The 25,287-nt window shown below is 36.9% G+C and overlaps 1 protein-coding gene and 1 long non-coding RNA gene across 2 annotated transcripts in view; both read left to right on the plus strand.

Annotated features, from left to right (window-relative positions):
- Nucleotides 1–25,287, plus strand: part of LOC135116911 (uncharacterized) — a 48,984-nt gene extending 23,697 nt beyond the window's left edge. Inside the window, exon 2 of the long non-coding RNA XR_010276484.1 lies at nucleotides 21,674–25,287. This is a non-coding gene — a long non-coding RNA (uncharacterized LOC135116911). The remainder of the gene's footprint in view (nucleotides 1–21,673) is intronic.
- On the plus strand, nucleotides 4,014–16,490 carry LOC110383370 (N(G),N(G)-dimethylarginine dimethylaminohydrolase 1). The gene is made up of 5 exons (XM_021344162.3): nucleotides 4,014–4,491; nucleotides 7,708–7,810; nucleotides 8,013–8,110; nucleotides 10,926–11,153; nucleotides 11,564–16,490. Exons 1-5 carry the CDS (start codon nucleotides 4,228–4,230, stop codon nucleotides 11,669–11,671), a joined length of 801 nt encoding a protein of 266 aa, XP_021199837.3. The 5' UTR covers nucleotides 4,014–4,227; the 3' UTR covers nucleotides 11,672–16,490.

Here is a 25,287-nt window from a genome sequence, read left to right on the forward strand (position 1 = left end):
TGATCAAAATACTTTCTTAGCGGATGCCTACGTCATAACATCTACCTGCATGCCAAATTTCAGCCCGATCCGTCCAGTGGTTTCAGCTGTGCGTTGATAGATCACTATGTCAGTCAGTCAGTCAGTCAGTCACCTTTGAGTTTTATATATTTAGATTCCACTTTAAATTCAAATTTTGTACACTATTCTTGAGATTAGAGATAAAAGCGATCGTAAGTTTTTCAATTTTGCGTCATGCCTATTGAGCCTTTGTGATAATACTTATGCTTCTACCTACCCGTTTCTTTAATTAAAACCTCTTCTACAGGGCTAATACATTTGACAGGCACTGTTTGTACAGAGCTTTGTCCTTGGAGGTTTTTGTACATTGTGTAAGAAACTCCTGTTGAATCTCGTATTGAAAGAATTCAGGTTGCAGAGGTAAAAGTATCACGGGACTCTCAAAGAAGAAATACCAGCAGTGGGTATATTTAGCGGTTAATCCTAACGTTACAATAACGTATTATAAAATCCTTATTATCAAATCAACAGCAAAATTGTAATGCTACGTTCACACGTGCGCGTTCAACTCTACATTCAACGAGCACATTCACGCTCACGAGCGTATAAACGCCCGTGCCCGTGAACGCGCTTGTGAATGTGAAAGCCGCGAATCGCGATTTTTTGGCAAAAAGAAATAGTTCTCGCTCACAGTTCTCGACATTAATCATTTGTATATTAAATATCATAATATAAATGAATGTTTTTATTCTGTGAGCCTAATATTATGTTTACCTAGGTTACATACCTTATTTTCTTTTGGTGAGTATTTCTTCTTTGAGAATGTATTTTGCACACGGTTGGATGCAGAACACAGGTTCTGGCTGACCTACATCTTCAGATATCTACAATTTAAAATGAATACTAAAAATGCTACAGCTTCAAAGGACAATGCCTAAAAACGTCCCCACCCACCAACAGACTTGAAAGTAGTGTCATTGGATGCGCCTCATTTAATAGATCATTTCTTATTATGGAGACATATTCCAAAAGTATGGGGTTTAGGAACTATAAGACAATTTAGTATCCTTAATAATCAATTAACTTCAAGTTTGTTAACCAATTACTCGGAGTTGCGTGGACCGATTTTGAAATCTACTTTTTATTTGTAGAGAAACTATCTCAAAGCTAATCCGATTTTATTTTCATCAAGATCTTTTAAGCAGTTTTTGAGATATGGCGTTTTTGAGATCAGATAAGGCGCTTCTACTACAACTCGGTTCAACTCTGTTAGGTCAGTAAAGGTCCATACAAAATCATTAAACCAATTATCATTCTAACCGGTAATAACTCAAAAGTTGCTAAAAAGATCCCGTTGAAAATTATATCGGACTAACGTTGAGACACGTTCTTTGCATTAAAACAAAAATAATCAAAATCGGTCCACGCAACTCCGAGTAATTGGTTAACAAACTTGAAGTTAATTGATTTTTAAGGATACTAAAACGTCGTGTATTTCCATAACCCCATACATTTGGAGTAAATCGTTTTGATAATCATGATCTATCGAAGGATGCGCTTCCGATGACACTAGTTTCAAGTCTGTTGGTGGGTGGGGACAGGGTCCATACAAAATCCGGCATTGTCCTTTACGAGTTAGGAATTATTCTTAATTACCTCTTTAGTTTCCTTAATTTGGTTACTTGTGCCTGGTATTGGCGTCCAAGGATCATCAATTGGAGTGTTCATGGAGATTCATGTTTTCTGATGTCAGTGACTGCAATATTAAATTAATTAGAAAAGTTTATTTGATAAGCACCAAATCGTGGAAAAAGTGTATTCTTATAACAACGACAAAAGCTAATACCTCATTGATTTTTCTGATACCTATGCACCCTGTCGCTATCAAATCGATTTGTATCGACAATAAATTTATTTGGAATCGCCTGTATTATTGCTACATTTACCCACTCTGTATGGATTTTACTTTACCTTTCGTTTTTCTCCACTGGGTTGTTAACTCTTTGAGATAAGTAATATTACACACTGTTCATGCTATTAGAAAGCTTTTATATCATACTTTTCAATCATAATTCGATTTTACAAATGCCGCCGGTCGGTTGGTCGTGCTTGGTCGGCTTTGTATGCCGCCAGGTGCACGGCGGCTTGGGTGGCGGCTTGCCCGGCGGCCCTGCCGCTAGCACTATGTGTAGGAGCCTTTAGTCGCTGCAAACGCTCGACATTCGACTCGCTTTCGCGCAACTGAGAGGTCCTTATGCTCCTGCTCCACCTGCGTTAGCGTTAACGTTAATGTCAATGGCCAACTACACGTTACTTATTGCATTAAAAATGCGTGTTGGCTACACTTAGGTACAATTCCGCAAAGAGTTAATCCCTCATGAAGTAACGCGTTAACACACATCAAAGAGGTTAAACTCAGACATACAAAATAATTCTAAAAACTAAAGCTTTCTCATTTGACCATTCCATTATCGTGGTCGTAAAATGCAGTTACCGCTTAAACAAAGTATCTACACTCGTCCTTGCATGCGTCACATGCGTGCAATGAGATGGCATCATAAAGTAAATAACCACTAGAGAGCGCACTCGCCAATTTCTTCTAAGAACACGACTCACCGCTGCGGGCGGGGGGACGCGACATAATCCGCGGCTACTATTGGTCAGTTCAAGGTCGCTACTAAAGGATCGTACTGATCGTAGCCTTATAGTACGCGCAAAATCACTAACTTTTGGCGAGCGTCGGGGCACTGTATGCGCAGTCAAGTGGTTTTATAGTCTTTGGATGGCATTAATGTAGCCAACATCACTAAGCGCGCTAAGCTACGCACCAAAACCCTTTGATGTGTCCAAAAAACCGACACCCGAGTTATCGCTTAACGTTTAATGCTATTAATAATGCCATTTGTATAAAATGCCAATAAAACGTTGGCCACATCTGCGTAACTTCAAAATTTTACGCGTTAAGACGCAGGTGGAGCAGTAGCATTATATTTTGTTCAAGAAGACGTTGGGAACGCTCCAGCCTCGACTCTTGAGCGCGAAGCTCGGAGGTTCTCAGACTTTGTTCGGCAAGGCATTACGAACACTCGAAACTTGACTCTCGTTCGCGTAAGTCAGAGGTCCTTACATTTTGTTCACGAAGACGTTGGGAACGCTCCAGCCTGGACTCTCGTGCCTGGATATTCTAGCTCTGAAAAGAACTGTTGTTTAGCCCTGAAAAGAAGTATTGATTAGCTCTAAGAACTGTTGTTTAGCTCTGAGAAGAACTTTTGCGTAGGTGTAGTTTTAAGAATGAAGTCTAATAAAAATCGAACAAAAATGATTAGACTTCGCGCACGACCGCTGCTTATAGGGAGCCGACCGCGCTACTGAGCCGCACGGGTACCTTAGATACTCATAGATCTAAACTCCCAAAAAAAATTAAGATTTTTAAGTAAAAAAATGGTTGTTGTGCCTCACTCGACATAGATAGCTATAGTGTGTGACTTTTTTGTTTTAATATAATTAATTAATTTAATATAATAATATATAATAAAAAAATAAGTAACTTTTCTGGTTGATTTTTTATACCTTGTGTCCGAAAAACCCAAATATTTTACGGAACCCTATTTTTTTCCAAAATAAAATTTAGCCTATGTTACTTGTGGATAATGTAGCTTTCGAATAGTGTTTCGAATGGTGAAAGAATTTTTAAAAACGGTCCAGTAGTTTTTGAGCCTATTCATTACAACCAAACAAACAAAGTTTTCGTCTTTATAAATTGGTGTGGAAGTGTGGAAGACAATCATGCAGAAACAGATGTGCCATAAAACTAGTAGTAGGTAAAATATAAATGAAAACAGACTTCACTTTGTCACGTATGTTCTTACTTTTGAGAAAAAATAATATGACGTCGTGTGTAGACGGCTTTAGGCCAGAGAGAGATAGTCTGGGTTTGACATTAAACTGACAGTTGAAAGACTAGTGACTGATGCAGTTCTGACAAGTGACATGGTGTTGACATATAGTTATTGAAGCCTGATACTGATAGATAGATACAAGTTAGAATAATTTTGGGAACTCAGTGCCAGTGGAGCCTTTGCCTTTCTGCTCGAGACGGAGACGAGCGAGATTCATAACTGTCATCGTATAGCTAAACCGTGTCAAAGAAACTGGGTTTGGCTTAACGAATAGGCGTAAAAATTGTAAACTGAAAAGCAGAACTGTGTTCTGCGTTGGCTTTTGATAATGGATTTCAAAATGCACGAATATACTCACGCTTTGGTAGGCAAGGCGTCGCCAGGATCTGTTCTCGGGGACGGTGTTATGTTTGATGAAATTCGGCGTCAGCATGAATGTTACACAAGACTCCTTAGGGAATTGAATGTTGAAGTAATTGAAGTAACTTTGCAAGGTTCTCTACCCGAAAAACTATTGCTGGAAAAAATGGCAATTATATGCCATGGTATTGCATTACTACCTCGAAGCAACTCTACTGATGAAATTAACAACGTAAGTATTTTACAGCTGTGCTTATTATAATTTTTACACAGAATCATTTCTCTCAGCAAATTTAGCTTTATAAACCGATTGCGAAATATTTACATTTCTTCTGCTGAGCAATTTTATTGTTTATTATATGCATTAAGTTTCTATTTGAGTAGGTACAAGCTCAAGCTTTATTTGATTCTATTAGGTACTAAGAATACTTGCACAAAATGAGAATCTGTTCTCCAGTCCTACTCCTGAGTCTTTACACACTCTTTGCTTCACTCTGATCCAATTAACAGTTCAAAATACTACTAAGATTGTTTGTCTTTAGTTAAGTGCCTACTAAAATAGAGTATACTAAATTCTCACAGTTTCACCAGCAGAAAGCATCCAGGAGAAAATATTTCCAAATTTGAAATTAACTATACTAAATAGCCTATGTCAACCAGGGATAAGGTCGCTTTCTTATGAAACCTAGAAGATATTTTAATATTGATCCTCTTGTTTATTATATACAAAGAAATAATTAATATTCATACTGAAACCAGTGGCCCGGTACGTGCTTCATTATGTATAAAGTGGAATAACAAAATAAAAAAATTGGAACATCAAATTCATTTATTCAAACAAAACAAAATTGAATAAATTGCTAATTGCTATTTAAAAACCAAAACATTTTGATAAGCTATTTTTATTTTTGTCTTTCCATTTTGAGTATGAATGGCTGGGGGTGCAGACTCTCGAACAGATGAGATGAAGAAACATTATTCGTCCAAATTCACAATATTTGAGTCATAACCCAAAAATATGTATTTTTTTGTATATTTAAATAGAAGATAGATATTCATAAACATATAGATTGTGAAGACACTAATGTTATAAAGATGAAATAGATTAATGGGTTTTTATGTGACTATAGTCAAATTATATAGTTTAAAAGTCACAATAACATATAGGGTTCTTTAATCTGGGTGCACAAAGTATTTCCCTTGAGAGGTAGGTTAAACTGCTGGCAGAAGCTAGTCAATACATAGTATAAAACAAAGTCGCTTTGTCAGCCCCGTGTCCCTTTGTACTCTTAAATCTTCAAAACCACGCAACTGTTTTTCATGCGGTTTTTTTAAATAGATAGAGTGATTAAACGAGGAAAGTTTGAATGTATAATAACATACATAACATAGCTTTGCACCCGTGTTAAGCCAGGGCGGGTCACTAGTATATAATAATGCCAAAAGTTTTTTATAGACTACCGTTATTATTGAAGTCAATGAGTCATAATTAAATTGACCCCATTATGCTTGGCAAATTAACGTGGGTGTTGATTATAACTTTAAACAGTTCAAGATTATTTATTTGACATTATATTTTATTAAGTTAATGCTGAAGTCATTTATTTATTTGGAACATATAATTTACATTTTTAAATATTAAATATAAAAATAAAAAACATTTAAAAATATAAAAAATAGGTTGCCACCGATATCGGGCACAGGGTCCAAGGTACCGGTGGTTAGGGTCCCAGAGACAGAAACCTCCTCACAATACGTGCCGTATCAAGGAGTACTGCCTTCTGAATCAGTCCCTTGATCCAGCCGCCCAACGAGAGCCTCCTGAGGTGTTCGTCGAGGCTCTTGGCTATTAAACCATTGGCCGTAACGACAATCGGCACAACAACAGCCGTGTCGACACTCCACATGGCGACAACCTCGTGCGCTAAGTCGAGATACTTTATTTGTTTCTCTTTCTCAGCTTTCACAAGGTTCTCGTCATGCGGAACGGCGACATCGACTATCATCGCGCGGCGCGCTAATCGATCTATCACCACAATATCAGGCTTATTGGCTACAATAGTCCTGTCAGTGATGATAGACCGATCCCTTATTATGATTATTAAGTTTATTATTATTTCCTCGTTCTCTGTCTGAGAGGCGGCCCCTGGCCTGATGTGAGGCAACAATAAAATGCTGAGGATGATGATGATATTACTATTTATTTCACCCAAATGTGCAAATGTTGTTGCTTTTGTGTGGATCACACATATATTAGACATTTCCTTAATCACAGTGTCAATTTCTTGTTTTTCACTATTTAATTTTGTCGTTTTGCTGTTACAGTCGTTTTTTTTTCTCTAAAACATCTGGTCCAATCAATGTACCTAATCTGACTGTGGCAGTCGTTTATATAATTAGTAGCTCTATTTTTTGCAAAAATTTGGGAAGCCACTCTTTTGCAGCCATTGTTTTTGAAAATATTTAGCCAATGTAAAATTTTCTCAAGGTATGCTTTTGGATATCACATATGTGCACCCCTTTTTGATGTAGGTTTTGTAGAATCATGCGAGGCCAGAGCATCTTCTGAAATTTCTTATTTATCTAGTTTGGCACCCCAAACAGCAGTGCATAACCTAACACTTACAAAAATAGACTATATATTAATATTAGGCAGATATCTATATCTATTATAGGTCAACAGCTAAAATTGAATAAACAACAACATAAAATAGATTTAATATTAACTTATTCAATAACATAAAATAAAAATAATTTGATGGAATCAGTGACTGAATTACTACTACTCAGTAAATATCCTTCATGTTCGTCAACTTATCTTCAGGTTTTCATTGATGTTCAGGCTTTAGTATTTATTTTAGTTTGCATACCTTCAAATGCACAGCCTGTATATAGTTTATGTTCACCCAATATATTATCGGGAATCTAGAATTTATTTTAGTTGGTACTAGTACTTGTTCCACATAGTTTCACCCGTGTCTCTGCAAGAGTTCTTAACGCACCCGGATAAATTATAGTCCATGCTTAGCGCAGACATTGTAGTTTCCTAACAGTGAAATAATTATTCAAATCAGTTCAGTCGGTCCTGAGCATATTCGGTGCAAACAAACATCAAATCAAATCTTTCCTTATTTTTTATTTCCCTACTCGCGCTTCTAAATTAAACTCAACTGGCCTTTCTACAAAAACTTAAACACCAGTTTTACACTTGTCTAAAAAAATTGTGGCTCCAAAATGAACCATATGTCAACGTCATAATTTGACATTTTTTTAGACAAGTCTTAAACTGACGTTTAAAAGTTTTTGTAGTAAAACGGAACTTGTTTTTGGGAAGTCGTTTGAAGTGGTAGCTGAGGTTGCTTCATCAACTCTGTAATCATTATATATCATTAAAAAACAAAATCCACGTTTTATTCCCGAAGTATTTATATTGGATCTCTTGTTCCAGGCTAAAATTTTGAAAGAGATATTGCAAAATGATCTTTGCCAAACAGTTATCGATCAGATTGATCCAGAAGCAAATATTTCCTGTTCAGATGTATTATTTACAGGTAACAAGCTCTATAATTATGAGGTTTTACCATGCCATACCATGGTTTTCCGTTAGCATATTTAAAAAAAGTACGCCCATAGATAAATTGACTTGTTTCACCTTGAATAACTCCAAAGGCTTTATGTTAAAAAAAATACGCTGACTACGTTACGTGAATGAAAATAAATATGTATTCAAAAATCCTTTGACATATATTTCAGGTAGGGAGTTTTTTGTTGGGATCTCTGAGAGGACTAATGAGGCGGGAGCTAGTGCAGTTGCTGAAGCATTTCCTGAATTCCCGTGCACCCCGATAAAGGTAAATACATTTCGACAAAACATAATGTCGCATCCAACTGGTTAAAATAGACTTATAGAGTTCAATCAAACAGCTAAGGTAAACGACCCATTACTCGACAGTTATAGAACTAAGCTGCGTTCAGAGGTCTGCTACGTTATTTTATGAATTATCATAAGGCTGGAAACAGTGCCTGGGTCGAGCTACGAGGACGTAGCTATGTCTGTGCAAGTCTATGAACGCGCACACAATTATGCTGACGGTACGCGCGTGGTCTGGTTGTGATTCAGTCTGGACGTACGGTCTGCACTGACCGTCGGCCGAGCACTGTTTCCAGCCTTAGGACACATTTTTGCTTTGTCAAGATACCTCACGGCCCTTTCACACGGCAGTCCAGTTTTTTGCAGGATACCGTTTTTTGCAGGATCCCGTTTGATCGCAAAAGATATTATATGTTAGCGTTCACACGAGCAAACCGCATGCAGGATCCTGCAAAATGCTGTTCCCGTCGATTTGTGCGATTCGGTTTTGTCACTTTAAACTGGATCGTTCGTCCAGTCAAAAGCGGGAATCCTGCAAAAACGGACGCTGTGTTCACACGTAGTTCAGTTTTGCAGGATACAGTAAAATGCCGGTCCCGCAAAACTGGACTGCCGTGTGAAAGGGCTGTCACTTAATACCGTTTTTTGGATCTGATGGTAACTCGATCGACAAAACAAAAAACACGAAAATTACCGATAACTTTTGTTTAAATGCATTGTGCTTTTGGCCGGCTCCATACGTTGGTACCAACGCACGTTCCAACGTTGCACTGCAAACTCGGTGAGGAGTACACACGTTTACCAATAAACTGGTTCTGTCCAGTCAGGGCCTATGTGAAGATGCCCGATACAGAAATCGAAACTGCTCTGTGCGCGTTTATAGTGATGAGTGCACATTTATATTTGTTACTGAGAAAAAATAAAAAACCACGTCAAAGAAGATGGTGGATGACGGTATCCAATCCATCAATCAACACATAAGCGAACTAATTAGGCATAAAAATATCATCTGTTGATGATCCAGATCGAGTAGAGTCACTTATTTTTTTCTGTAAAGGCGATATGTGCTCATTAACGATTCTCGCCTTTTTTTAAATCTTCAATTGCGAAATTCATTCCAATATTCAGTTGATTGGTTCGCCATGCATCAGCTACAAAATTTTAATTTTTATGATCCTTTCGAGTTGCGTCCCATATTATGGGGTGTGCTTGATATAGTTCGATAAATTGTATAACTTTTTCATTTGTCCATGCCGGTGGTGACAGTGGCGGCGTAGCATCGGATGGCACCCGGGGCGGCTACCTATTGAGCACCCCAAAATTTTATGGATTATTTTTAAACGCATTCTACATATACCTGCCATCAGTACCGTGTGCATTTGTTTTTTAGTTTTTGGGACACAAACATACCCAATTAAATCCAAAGAAACATGCGTGTTGCGCAAAAGTCGCGAGCGCAGCGAGCGCGAAATTTTTTTAGTTTAGGGACACAAAATTACCCAAAGCAGTAAAAAGAAACCACTGTAAATTCTTCAAAAGCCGCGAGCGTAGCGAGCGCGAAATTTTTTGAGTTTAGGGATACAAAAGTACCTTAAGGCAGTTAAAAGAAAGCACTGCAAAGTCTTGTAAAGCCGCGAGCGTAGCGAGCGCGAAATTTTTCGAGTTTTGCGTCTCAAAAGTACCCAAAGCAGCGAAATTTTTTAAGTTACAGGATAAAAAAGTACCCAAACCAGTTAAAAGAAAATAGTGTAAAGTGGAATGGCCGCGATCGTAGCGAGCGCGAAGTATTTTGAGTTATGGGACACAAAAGTACTCGAAGTAGTTAAAAGAATGCAGTGCAAAGTGGTGAAGCCGCGAGCGTAGCGAGCGCGAAATTTTCTGAGTTTTGGGTCACAAAAGTAAGCGCAGAATAAATTAAAATGTGTAAAGAAAAAAAAACCCCGAGCGAAGCGAGCGCTCTTTTTCTAACTTTAAGGAATTCATTTTCACATTCAAGGCGCGAGTGGGGTGCGGCAAGGATGTGAGTGGAAAAGAGAGGGGTGACAGTCGGACTGTGTCACCCCTCTCAATCCCGTGGCGATGTCTTGGGCCGGGCCTGCACTGCGACTGGTAGTGAACCTAGGCTTTGCAGATTACGAAACCCCTCCGTGAATGATCCCTTTTTCCCGCGCCATCCTGGTCGTGCAGATATGTGCCGACCGAGATGGCACCCTCCTAGACGTGGTACCCGGGGCGGACCGCCCCCTCCGCCCCCCCCTTACGCCGCTACTGGGTGGTGATTTGCTGGATGAGGAAGCCATTGTCACTCGAGGTACGCACTCGCTGCGTGTTGTATCAGAACTGAGCAAAGCGCCAACGTGTGGACAGATCGCGAACGTTGGCGCGCAGATTCCTTTGATGAAACCGACACGACACGGCCACCTACCAACGCTCGCCCCAACGTTGGGACCAATGCTATTTTCTAGATCCACGTTGGACGAATAGCGTTGGGGCCGATAATGAGGCGAACGTGTGGAGCAGGCGTATGATGTTCTGCATTGCGCATTCGTGAAAATTACTTGACATTGACAGTTTCGTTTGGAAATGTAGTTTGTCTACGAAAGGAACGGAACGGACAAAAAACAGTATTTTTGTATACTTTGTACCGAAAAACAGTATATTGAAACAGTATGGTTGGGAACCCTAGTTGGTACTTAAAAACTGGTTTTTAAATAAAAAAAGATTCCCAAAACTCGACAAATAAACATGTCAGTTATTGTTGTATTAAGTTCTGATTGAGCCATTCTTTATTTCAGATTTCTAAAGGCACTCAAGAGTTAAAGAAATATATCACTGTAGCCGGATCCGACATTTTATGTGTGAGTGCCAGTAAAGAGGCAAAGGAATTGCTTAAGAGGATTGAACGTGAAGCCACTTTTACTTATCAGACTTTGACGGTTCCCGAAGATGAAGCAGCTAATTGTCTTTATGTTAATGGCACCCTCATACACAGGGCTATTGAGGAAATACCCCAAGCATTCAAGGTAATTTTATTTTTTTGTGACGCAAGTCCTAAACTTAATCGAATTCTACTAATGTGTATTATGAACACGAAAGTTTATGTATCTTAATAATTCTATTCTTAAAAAAAACTGACTGGATTTTGATTGGCAGTATTATAGCTTAACATCAGAATAACATACAGGCAATTTTTTAAAACGGGTTTAAGTTGTGGCTTTCTCGAGGCTAGTTATTCAAGGCTTGTTTAGCTTACAACCAGCTATACAATATGAAGCAAATCATAAATAAAAAAATATGCATAAAGTGACAAAAAAAATTATAACATCTATATCCTTTTCTATGTATGCAGATAGGTACCCTGGATTAATACTCCAAATCGACTTGTGTTTTTTAACAAAATGCTCTTCTTAAGACAAATCTTTTTTAATTCCAGGTATTTTGTGAAAAAATAGATTTTGCTAGAAGATCAATTTGCCTCTCCGAACTTGCTAAGATGCCGGCTGGTTTGAGTTCATGTTGTTTGTTAGTAAGAAAACCCTAAATTTTTGTTGGTTTGTTTATCTATCTTTTGGTCTTCAAAAATACAATATTGCTAACATTCACAAATGGAGACCAAAAGCATTACAATGATGTTATTAATTATATCAATGGTTTTACCTTACCATACTTAAAAATTATTTAAATTTATTTTGAATGGTTCATTTGTTTGCATCCAACCCATGAGTATCGGTAGACCATCAGTAGTTATGACTTCTTTTATTGGACCAGCAAGATCTTGCGCATATTTACAACAGTCAATATTTGTTCAAGATTTTTTTCTATACACAATTAGTGTGACAATATCAATTCGCCAGTGTGTTAAAGAAAATTACAATAAGTACGCGGAATTACTGTAAGGGTGGGTTGCTCCATTTACTATAACAATAAGAAAACAAAACCACTGTTGGTAATGGTTTGATTCGTGATCGATACACCCGTCATAGGTTGGGTTCGTTTGGTTGCGTTTTGGGTATCGATTACTTTTGGTCACATTTGAACTTTGAGATAAGATCATTGTAAAAAACGACTATGCATTTACAAACATTGCGTAATCACACAGATCGAACACGGGACGCGGGACCTGTCGGTATATTTGCTTTTTTCGCTATTTCGGTGCACTTATCATACACATTTGAAGTATCTATAAAAATGTAACTAGCACAATGCAAGTATGCATAACTGTTACTAAATTAAATAGAAATACATATGTACGAATTAAAGAAATAATACGAAATGGTACTAATCCCAGGTCAGACAAATTATTGTCAGAAGTTTCATTCCCTTAAAAATGCGTTTTAATATTTTAATAATACAAAATACTCTACTTGGGAACTTACGAAGATAAAATATTTTTTTACGTTTGTATTAATACTAGTTAGTTTACATGGCGCGTAGAAATGAGAACTATGAAGGATATTAACATGTAGTATTTCGAAAGAAGTATTTAAATACGTGCATATACTGTTAAAAATTATTCAAATATTAAAAATAAGTTAGGTTCCAATAATATAATGTATACAAGTGTTTTTATCTTTATCGACTGTTGTAAATATGCTAGTGATTATTTATTTATTAAGATTCAAAATCAACTTGGCGAACTATGATCCATTTTGCCTATATTTTCCAGACGTCAAACCCCAAAACGATCTTAAACGCCTGGTTAACTTTTTTGTACTCGTGGTAAAAGATATCTCCTTTACAATACTTGTTGCATTTCAGATATTTTTAGTATTAACAAAACTACGTGTTGGGTCGTGGATATGCAATTTTAAACTTTTACCTTGTGGTGGGTCTTCCGTCAAATTAGTGTTTTGTATGCCTTCTTAAATAAGTTCTTCTTGAGGCAATCAAAAACAATAAGATAATTCGGCATGCACCGCAAGAGATGGTCTTTGTTGTTTGTTTGCAAACGATTTTTAGACAAAATGGGTCATATAAAGTGATTGGTTGATAGTACATTAATAGGTAATGTGAGTTCAACAGCAAAATCAATGACAATTTTTTATGCCTTTTTATTTCTCTTAATATTTATTCGCTTTTGCATTTAAAAGTATTGTAATATTGTTATCTATTGTAAATTATATAGTGTGAATCCGAAAGATGTAAAACTCGAGTGTCGGGGCCCTTTTTAGGGTTAATTTAATGGGATGGTACAAGTAAACGTGTATTTTGTACCGGACTTATTTAAGTGTACGTCTATTTAAGACGAGATTATTGAGATGCAACTTAATAAAGATAATTCATGATGACAAACGTAGGGTGGAAAATGACGAGTCTTGGATCGCAGTGCATTTTATATATGTCCACAGCAGTTCTGATATAAGATATTGACTGTCCTGTTATACTTTTACTTATTAGTCAAGATTTACATAGTTAAGTTAGCTATTAATCCAAGGTCTGCTAAACTTACCTGATACGCTTTAGACCATTTTGTTGTATATCTAGCATTGTGTTAACTGGCTGATCTCCTTATAGGAACAGTGCCAATAAACGCTATTATTAACTATTATAACATTTTCCTTGTTCCAACATCGCATTCCTATAAGTCTCAAGACTGAAATCGCTTTATTATGCAATTAGGTCTTCATAGATGAAGTTTAAAGTATTTGACACCTCATTCCTTAAAAGATCTGAGTATAGACCTTCAATGGGTTCTATTAATGAATCCACTTCCAATATTTTAAGATACCTAGTATTTAACACATTCCCATTTATTCTTATGTTTTCTTTGTTTTTAATGTTATATTAGTTACAATGTTTTAGAAAATTTGTGCATAATTGTTTGTATTTTATTATGTCTTGCGGTGGATTTCTTTAATCTATTTATCCGTTGATTTGCGATTAGAGATTTAATGTTGACATTGTCTCCCTACATACAAATTGTATCGAATTTCAATCTCTTATCAAACTGCAGAAGTATTTCTCATACCAAGCTGCTTCGTCATCCGATAAAATCAAGTAGTCACAAATTTGGGTGTAAATTAATGACGCAAAATTGATTCGATTAAAGTTAAGCGTCCACTTGTCGGTATCGTACGCAACGGACGTATTGCACGCAACAGATTGTAGTATTATTTATATAGAAACTCATATAAGTGCGTCCACCTGTCCGCATCGTACGCATCGCAAATCGACAATGCCGACACCTATGCTCCGAGGGGCAACTTTTGCGATGCCTGCCGATGACGTCATAGGTAATGCCCATTAGTGGACGCAGTCCGCGCACTTGCTCTGCGCTCTCGGCCAAAATATTGGAAGAAGAAGAAGAAGCTTTTTTTCCAAATCTTCCTCTTCTGCTAACAAACAAGCTACAACGACAAATTGTTCTTCATCGCTTTCCTCCATTCTCACAGAGTCCACACGTGCGTTTACTATGAAAATCCGAATGAACTGGCATCGTCAATCCGTATGCTGGTACTCACCGTCGATAATCCGTACGCTGCTGGTACAGTGGACGCACTGTGAAATATTTATCCGTTTTGTACGATGCGTCCGTTGCGTACGATACCGACAAGTGGACTGTTAGCTTAAGTATTTGCACCAGTACGTATCGTGTCACATGTATGATTACCTCTATCTCTGCCCAGTGTGTTTCTTTATTACAATTTAGTCAGTTTATGTCAGTTACCATGACTCATGTCAAAAACGTCATGTGTGAAAATACCTAGACGGACTAAAAGTGTACTCTATGGAAATGTAGGTAATTCCTCATTATATGTGTTCTGTGTACCTTAGCTGAATCTCATAACACTTCTTATTAAATATGTGTAATGTGTAATTGATATATAGCTCGTATAAAGCGTCCCTATTAAATTAGATAAATGTTAAGATATGATTATGCCGAATGAGTTTTACCCGTAAATTGTGTTTATAACTTCCCTTCCATGCCACTTTTATTTAATGACGCAATACAATAAGTCATACGAAAAAGTACATTCCCGTACTTTCTCCTATTTCGCCAAATAACGTTTAATCTATTTGAAAATGCAATTTAAAAAAATCATGTGATAATTTCATATATCTACTTTCTAGTTTATAGCGTTTTTGTGTGAATGTATGTATCTATGCATATTAAACTTATTATACGCATAATATTATACCTCTAATATGTAATATTATACGAGTTGTACCACTTAACTATGACGGTAACCGAACGATTTTCAGTTGTCATATCGCTGATTTGACCAATAGACCGCAATTTCACGGCTGGTTATAGTTTGGTTATCGGTATAATTGAATGGTGCAAGTGCAACCTATCCTTGTTGTTGGAAATGAACCTATTGTTATCTGAGGTCCGATTTCACCAATGGCTTTATTATCAGAGTAAAAATGGTACTAGCCATTATAGTAACCATTCCATATTTTTAACTTTCATTGTCATATGCGATTCGTTGTATGTTCGATGTAATTTTGAATCCCGAAATAAGTCTTTATATAACCAAAATCGGGTTTAAATCTTATCTTTTGTTCATCTTTTTATTCTTAGAATAATTAGTTGGTGAAATCTAACACTTACTATTCCAGAGTAAGTGACATCATTTTTCTTGGAATAAAACTTATTTTAGTGAAATCGGTCCTTTTAAAGGTAGCAAAATTAATGTTAATTGTACGTACTTCAGAAGCAGTAGGTAGGTAATGTAAGCTGGTAAAGTAGTATGGGCTTTCATTGGCGGTCAGCGGTAATCAGTCTTGAAAGCTATGAAGAGCAAAGCCTGATTATTTATTCATTTAACAACAAAAACTGCCAACCGGATACACCTCTTGTTTTAAAAAGCATACACTCACTCATCTCACATTACTCCAGACAGTTCATTTATCTTTCTTATTTTCAGTTAATCCTGAAGTTTTCCCAGCCTCAGGTTGTTTCAGTAGTGTTGTCAGTTTGACCTCTGATCAGACAGCAGTCCAGCTGTTGTATCCATAACCTTTACTCGCTAGACATAATTTGCAAAACGTATTTCATTGGACATTATGTCATGCAAGTTCAAAAACAGAAAAAAATATATAGGTAGTACATATGTATTTTAAACATATTTGTATTTTTATTATTCGGCTATGATGTACTTACTACATTCGTGAATATGTATCTAAATAATTCTAGGCCGCGGACCGCCCAGGGTTCATACAAAATTTGACTAATGTCTATCGTTTACTATTTTATTATTGATGTTGTGTAATATTTGCATTTATGGTAAAATGTTCTTCATAAATTACATTGATCGAACACCGTTTAAATATTTTTACCTGTAAATGTATCTAATGTTAATGTATACTATGTTATTTAATCAAATTATTAAACTATTATTAAATGCATTTTTTTTTATTTATAAAATTAAGTTTTGATCTTCCATAGGTAGATAGTATGGCTGTCCATATAAAAATATTAATTGAAAATTTGCTTGTTGCTTCAGTTATAATGTCTTCAGTCTATCTAGGCAACTATTATATGTCTGTATTATGTATTCTGTTACTGATATAAGTATTTATTCATGGAAAATATTAATGGTTCCGACAAACAAATTAATCTCCAGCGATCTGTGGCCGACTATTATTCTAGTAAGTAGTTGGACGCGTCTTAGGTGGCAACAGGGGTGAGAGGAGGGTTGCTTACTGCACGCAACGCACATGCGATTAGACAGTGATGATGACCAATCTCGAGATATCGCGTTCAATTAATGAAAATAATAAATAAAGAACAATTGAACTTTTAGTTTTTGCTATAGGTACATACCTATATATATTTTTATAGTGTAATTAATATTAAAAAAAAAACAAAAATGATATATAGTGATATATAAAGATAAAGTGTATGAAATTATTTTTGTTCTAAAACATTCACATCGGCTTACCGTTTTTTTTTAAATACATCAAAAATAAAAAAAAAAAATCAAAAAAATTGTGATTGTTTTTATCGGCGGACTCATCTCGCTATTGTGCTGTGGAGCCTACTTTAGCTAAAAAAATAAAGATAACGTTTATTGTTCAAGCATTTGTACAATTAAGTCACACACTGTCACTTAAACTAAGCCTAGGCCTGTGCTATAAGTAACCAGCTTTCCGCCCGCTATTTCACCCGCGTCCCGTAGGCAGATGGTGACAAAAATGTATATCCTATGTCCTTCTCCTGGCTCTAAACTACCTCCCTGCCAATTTTCAGCTAAATCGCTTCAGCCGTTCTTGAGTTATAAGTGGAGTAACTAACACGACTTTCCTTTATATATATAGATAGTACATATATTATGTGTGTGTTTGGATTGACGTCACATGTCACGCCATCGCTGAAAACCAGCGCAGCGACTCTGTTTCGGATAGGGTCGCTGCATATGCTGAGCGAGGGCCATTTCGCGTGATTGTGACGCATATTTTCCATTCTTCCATATTCTTCTGTTGTTATATTTTATTCTTGTTTTGTTTTTGTTTTTTGTGTGATTTTATATGTATATTCGTTTTTGTTTGTGCGTCACGAACGCGAATAAATGTTTTGATTTGATTTGATGATTTGAAACGAAATTAAAAACTATCTTAAAGTAAAATTTATTTAATGAAAAATAATTAAACTTTTAGTAAAACCTTGAAAAAATTCTGCCATTGTGGCCAGTGAATATGTTCTATGCGAATGCCATAGATCAGGAGAAAGTTTAATTTTCTTATTTATTTGTTAAAAGACTGATCTCATCAGTGCAATGATCATGCCGGACTGCCGAACTGATTGGGCCAGGTTTCTATTTCCACTACGGTCAACATTTGTGTGATAAGCATGTGTGTTGGCTGTAGTCTGGGTGTTATAATATGCATGCATTCAAAAATAAATACACTTCTGGACACATCTATAGGCCCACCTTGTGTTTTCAATTTCGTTTGGTCCTAGCTGAATTTTTATATTAGGTCCAGCAAAAGGTTTTTATGCAGTTTTGAACCTTGCACATTCACAATTTCATCCAATAGTCTTTTTTTGAATTTCGAATACAGAATTTAAAGAAACAAGAGACAATTTAGAGCCTGCTTGTTGATATCAAACAATCGATTACTAAGAAAACTTGGTTTTATTGGTTTACTTGGATTTAATTCTTGAAAAAATGATTGATATCGTTGGTTTTGCAACAAACATTACTTATTCTTAACATTAAGGTGAGTTTCTCTCAATAATCTATGGATATTGCACCTGAAATCGCCGCCCAAGCTGTGGCACTTATTCAGGCCGGACACAGCCAAAGAAACGTGAGTGCTCAACTTAATTTAAGTCGATCTGCGGTCCGAAATGTTTATTGGAGGTACCTAGAGACTGGCGGCTTTGTTCGTCGGCAAGGAAGGCCATGATCTCGGGTCACAACTGAAAGGCAGGATCGATTCATCGTGACGACCAGTTTGAGAAATCGTCACCTTACCTCCATTGAGATACAAAAACAACTTCGCGACTTCCACAGAGTATCTGTGAGTGCTCGAACTGTTCGGAGAAGGTTAAAAGAACACGATATGGTACCACACAAGCCAGCTAATGGGCCCAAACTAACGCGAGCCCACCGAACAGCGCGCCTTCATTTCGCACGCAGTCATTTAAATTCGAGACACCAAGATTGGAGCCGTGTACTCTTTTCTGATGAGTCTAAAATTGTGTTACATGGCAATTATGGAAGGAAGAAGGTCTACCGACGTAAGGGAGAGCGTTTTGCACAATGCTGCTTTGAAGAGAGGGTTGCTTATGGCGGTGGCTCATGGACTGTCTGGGGCGGTATATCCGCGAGCGGCAAAACTCAACTTGAGGTTGTTACAGGACCACGGCTGCCAACATTAAATGCTGAAAGGTACATTAGTGAGTGCTTAGAACCCCACGTGACCCATACGTACCATACGCGGACTATGTGGGCCCAAATTTCCTTTTTATGCATGATAATGCAAGAGCCCATGCGGCCGGCATCGTCAGGGAATATCTTCGGGATGTGAATATCACAGTTATGGACTGGCCAGCCAGAAGCCCAGACATGAACCCCATTGAGCACATGTGGGACGAGCTAAAAAGACGTGTTAGGGCTCGTCAGCCAGTTGCCCAGACGATGCAGGAGTTGAAAACTGCCATAGAAGAGGAATTGGAGATGATCCCTCAAAACTTCATAGAGCGGTTGATAAACTCTATGACTAATCATATGAGAGCTGTGGTAGATGCCCATGGAGGCAACACACGTTATTAAATTAAACCTTTATTTGATAAAACATGTTTTTATTCAAAAATCAATTGCCTTTAACGAGGCACATATCCGACTTGTTAGGCGTAGCTCCATGTCGTATGGTATTCTGAATTCAAATTTAAAACAATACGATCGAAAAAGAAGGTAAAATGTATCAGGTTTAAAACTGCATCAACAGTTTTTGTTCAATCTAGCAATAATATTTCGGTAGGGGCCATCGAAACCTAAACTCTAAGGTGGGCCAATAGATGTGTCCAGAAGTGTATATTTGTGTAAAGAAAATAGGTTTCATTCCATTTTCTTACTTTTTTGTTTGACGTGCTTGCACGATGGTTTTTTTAAATGTCAAAGGTTTTGGCATGAGATTTTTCTCTTGATTTTGTGTTAAAAAATGTGATTAAAATAATATCAGACATCGAATGTCGTTTCTTCTTGGACAGAAAAAACACTCCTACAGTATAAATAGGTATATCTCAGAAAAATAGTCAATGTGTCCCCGCGAGCATTCTACCCAAAATTGGGTCTGCTAGACAGCACAGAAAACGGGCTTCGTCGCCGGGCTGCGTTGGTCTCGTTTTCGGCCGCGTATATATTTAGTATATCAGTCTATATGTATCTATGTAGGTATGTATCTATGTGTGTCTATGTAGTATATTAGTCAAGCTAATATACCTAAAGCTTACTGTGAATGTGTTCAGATATATTTGTATTATTAAATAAAAATAACTGTTTAAAAATCGACGAAACGCTTCGCTTCGATAAACTAGGTACCCTTGCGCTTCGGTGGACTCGTTTGGTCGGGGGCACTTCCGCCCTAAACCATTTTACAACATCTTAATGACAAATAAAAGTGTCTGATGCAAATAAAAGTGTTAAATTGGATTTCAAATTATCATCTTTTGATTGATTATTAAAGCTGTTTGATGTTTCGCGAGATCAGAAATCGCCATGTAGATTAATGCGATATTTTCCTTGATTAAATCTGGGCTCTTTCCTTGTTTAAATTATTATTGCAGTGAAAGGATCGGTTTTATTAAAAATGTGATTTGTGATGATATGTAATAAATACAACACTTTATTAAAATAAATCTTTTCAGTTGTACGTTATGTAGCGTCCAACATTACTTTCGATGGGATAGTCATATTAAATAGGTATATGTATTCATAAAATCATGCTCATGTTCGGAATAGTCGGAGTTGCAAGTTTAATTTACTGTTTTTTTTTAATCAATAGTTAATGTTTTGTCCGAGAACCTTGAACCAGGTGATCAGGTCAATGCTACTTTCGAATTTAGTGGTTTTGCCTTCTGACACTGATAGTTTGTTGTTAGAAACGTTGTAAGTTCCGATTAGTACCTACGACCTCATAATTCTAATTGTTGTTTTATTTTTATTTCCGTTGGTTTAGCTCGACTATGAATGAAATTTTGGATGTCAGATTTTTCCCCCTTACTCACGCTTTGCGCACATTCACAATAGCTGGTTGGACACAAAGACTCTTAATGAATTTAATTTATTATGTATGCAGGATTTTACGGATGTTGCCAGCGGTGTCCTTTCTAGCATTCAGATTCTTATTATTGTCGACTATTAAATATCTGTGTATAAAACGATAAATAGGTTCAGTGCCGGAGCGGAAAGAGTAGGTACCTACTCGTCAGTCCGTCGTTTTTAAAATTGATTCGTATAGTTCGATGAAAAGACTTAAGTTCAATAAAATATTGTTTAGCATGTTTGACCTGAGACCCACCCATCTGTTACAACAGCGATGTAGGGAACACCATCGCTATTTATTTTGGATTGCTATTTACCAAATTCCTGGCTGCAATATAAGGTGCTTTAATATTACCTGCCAGGACTTGAATGGGGGGTAGTTGGTTGCGTTTATTTATTATTAGGTTGCGTTTATAGATAACTTCGTTCCCCGGAACAGTCAATTCAATTTAAGATATTAAACAAGTTTATTTATTTATTTATACAACAACATCATCAACTATCATTACAGGTTCCCCTAATTCAATAGTGTGGTACAAAATTGTAATATTTTATTTAAGTTAAATTAACATTGGCTCTACTCTGCATAACGTGGTTCACAAATTACGTGCGTAGTGTCGCTTCGTCAATGAAAACAACTGCTATCTCTTTCTATCTGTTCTGCACGAGTGGCAACGCGCAACTCTACTGGATGGTTTTAAACTAATAAATTAAGTCAAGTTATACGTATTTTTATTTGTATGAAAAAAAAAGACAAATAATCAATATTATATCTTTACTATTGTAATCTATAAACGCAGTACTACCCTCCATTCAAGTCCTGGCAGGTAATATTAGGGGTTAAAGTATGAAATTGCCGTTTTATTCTAGTAGGTTTTTGAATTGCCATAGAGTCTTCATGGTTTGAGGTTTTCGAATGGAACTTTTTTCAAGTGGTTTCTGTGATGTTCTTCTTTTAAAAAATGTGAAACATTTGATTATCGATGTTCAATTGTTTTTGTTATTCAACTTAAACAAGAAAGATGGATACTGCGAAAATTTGAGTAATTTTTGAATATGAGTTCCGACGCGGAAGTAAACGGCAGAAACAGCCCGCAATATCAATGCTGCATTTGAAGAGGTGTCTGCTAAAGAACGCGCCGTGCGATTTTGGATTAAACGCTTTCGTGGTGGAAACTTCGACTTGAAGAACGAGCCATGAGAAAGACCGCCTGACAGGTGATTAACGAGAAATTAAGAGAGACGGTGAACGCCGATCCTAGTCAAACTACCCAGATACCCAGCCGAACACCGAATAATGTTGAAAAAATTAGCAGTAAAACAGCCACGACTCATGAATCGACCTTCACCGCTATTGCTCCATGACAACGCGAGGCCTCATACAGCAAAATAAACCGTTTTAACTCTTCAGGAACTGCAGTTGGAAACTATTCGTCTTCCTCCATATTCGCCAGACCTTGCTCTAACGGACGACCATTTTTTTTGTGATTTGGACAATTATCTACGTCACAAGAAGTTTCTTCCCAGGAGGCAGAACAAAATTCTTTCACACTGTTTGTGCAGTCTAGATCCTCAGAGTTCTATCGTAAAGGCATAAATGACCTTCTTATTAGATGACCGCAATGTATAGATAATAATGGCAACTATTTTGATTAAATAAGTTTGTTAAAAATTTAAAAAAAATACAATTTAGGTTTTCAGTACAAATCGGCAATTTCATACTTTAACCCCTATTATTAAAGCATCTTATATATTTTCATCTTCTACAATAATAAAGAGTTTTTAGTGAGTGAATAAAGATTTATTTTTTTGTATCTAAAGGCGAGGCATGCTAGATATGTACTAGTGTCCGTACTTAAATATTGATCCTTGTGCCATACCTGACTTACTGTCTGTATCATGCCATTTGTCCATGTTTGTGTAGGATGTTGTTTTTTACTTGTAATCGTCTATAAAAAATATATTTGCGTAATTTTTTTTGCGTCTTTTAGTAAATCTTTATTGAATTTCAAAGGGTTAACCATCCTTAATTGCTTAATTAAGGGATAGGCCCATCTTCGGGCCTTTTGCTAAATTTGTCTTAGTTAGCGAATTATATGGGACGACAGTAAATTATGTGGTCCCCTCCATTAATTTATATTTACAAAAACTCAAACCACCTTTTCTTTTCATTGTTTTATGTTGGTTAGCCTAATTCATAATCGTTTCTATCGAACCAAACAGGGTTCTGCTTTTGGGACATTTCCGATATTAAAGAAAATAATGATTATAAATATATGCTTGTTTTCCTGAGAAAACACTAATTAACGTAGAAAGTAGGTATTTTATGACATTAAACTACACTACCCGTATCTAGACATAAGCAGTGATAATAACCTTAACCATGGTTTTAGTGGATGAATACAACTTGTAAAATCTTCATCTCAATATGGCATTCCAGGTTGTCTGTGCCAAGATCACATACGAGCCTATTATACTGGCCCAGATTTCTGAAGGATATCCTTTTTCAGTCTTATTATAATTCTTTGTTAAATCCAGCCAATCAGTTCTTTTTGAATGCATTTTTTTGCATTGATTATCCATCCACACAGCGAAAAAAGTATATAAATATAAAAAATAGGTATTTATAAACTACGTGTATAAACTACATACTATATATCTTTTTATTATCTTTCGGGTCTAGCTTTTGACGATCGCAAGCGGGACAAATTTACGTAAGCACGACAACCAAAAACACGTAAATGCAAGCAAGAGCAAGATCTGGCTTTCTGTTATAAATACCATAGCTCATAAGGAGTACGATTTCCTAAAGCTCTGTGTCGACATCTATTTTTAAAACGAGTAGCAGTACGTACCGCTTTTTGCCAGAAAGTACATCACCAATGCCAGACGAAGTAACCTTCTTGTTATTGGCCAAAATTATTTCTTTGCTCTCAACATTAGGATTAAAGTTAGTAAGCCATTCTTTCCTGTATGACTTATGCGTGGCGGCACCACTGTCCACGTACCAATCTGACGAACTGATACCACCTCCGGCACTAAACATCGGTGTTGATTCTATGTCATCTAGACATCGGTGTTGATTCTTTGACATTTCCTTGCTTCGACTTTTGTCCATTTCTCTGCGGACAATTCGGACTTTTATGTCCAGGCTCCTTACATCGATAGCACACAATATTTTTCGCTTTCGATATTCACGTTTGGCACTTTCTGCTTAACAAGTTGTGATGTTATGTCCACGTATGAGTTTTCGAGGGCCATCACAAGGGCATCGTATTCTTCTGGCAATCCGCCTACTAATATTGCACCAACAGATAAGCCGTCTTTTTTACGGCCTATATATCTGCCAAGTATAGGACAGTGCTAGTAACTGTATTTATATACTCTTCAATGGAAACAAACTGCAACTAAATCTTTCTGTCTAACGCAAGTCTTTTGATCATACCTTTATTTTCTTACGCTTTTTTTTGGAGTGCCATCTCGCAGTTCAGCTAAGGAGCCTGTTGACTGCTCAACCGGACAAATCCCTGTGGATGCCTAGAATTTAAGGCCGCCAGCCAGGGAAAAGCTCTTCATACGCGTTTGCTAATGTATCATATTACAGCTACAACATTGGTAGGGCTGGGCCCGTACTTAACCATTGGTTAACCACCATTGGACGAAAAAAACTATTTTACAAATAAATGTGTAGAAATCTTGGTTGATCATTATTTGTCGGAAACAAAGAGCCAATCCTATAATAAACTCGCCCTTGTGCCATAAATGCAACTGAAGATTCAGGCATGATGACCTCATTACCCACACTAAATGATGTCATTTGAAAGCAAGAATTGTACTTTCTTATTCTGTTTAAAAATCGTCGAGATTCATTGCTGTCATAGAGCATCAATCGATTTTGTCTACAATATCGCAACGAAATGTGTGTTCGACAGCCTATGGGTTCTAATAAAATTGGCAGTATCCCACTACAAATTGCGACATTTCTCGAACTCCCAGTACCTCATTTGTACACGGATCATTGTTTCCGACCGACGAACTTCAGCCACACTTTTGACCGATTCAGGAGCTGATCTTCTGTCCCTTACGTACGTACGTTAAGCGTAACAGACGGACAGACAGAGTTACTCTCAAGAGTGACAGTGAAATACCCATAGGGCTAGTCAATAATATCGTAAACACGACACTGGTGATGTGATGATGTGGGAAACTTCAATGAATAACTAATGCTACTAGAACGTGCCCGGGATCTATTACTTGATAAGTACATTTGCATTTTAGAGCAAAATCAACGAACGAATGGGTTGCATAATTCTTTACTTAGATTATCATGGGCGTAGCCACACTGGGGCAAGCTGGGGCACTTGCCCCACCCTGGGCCCTGGCTCTGACCTATAAGGTGTCTGATTAAACAATGTTTTTTTTTACTAACTCTAACTAACAA

This window comes from Helicoverpa armigera, chromosome 1, assembly GCF_030705265.1.
Source record: "Helicoverpa armigera isolate CAAS_96S chromosome 1, ASM3070526v1, whole genome shotgun sequence".
In the NCBI taxonomy this organism is placed as follows: domain Eukaryota; kingdom Metazoa; phylum Arthropoda; class Insecta; order Lepidoptera; family Noctuidae; genus Helicoverpa; species Helicoverpa armigera.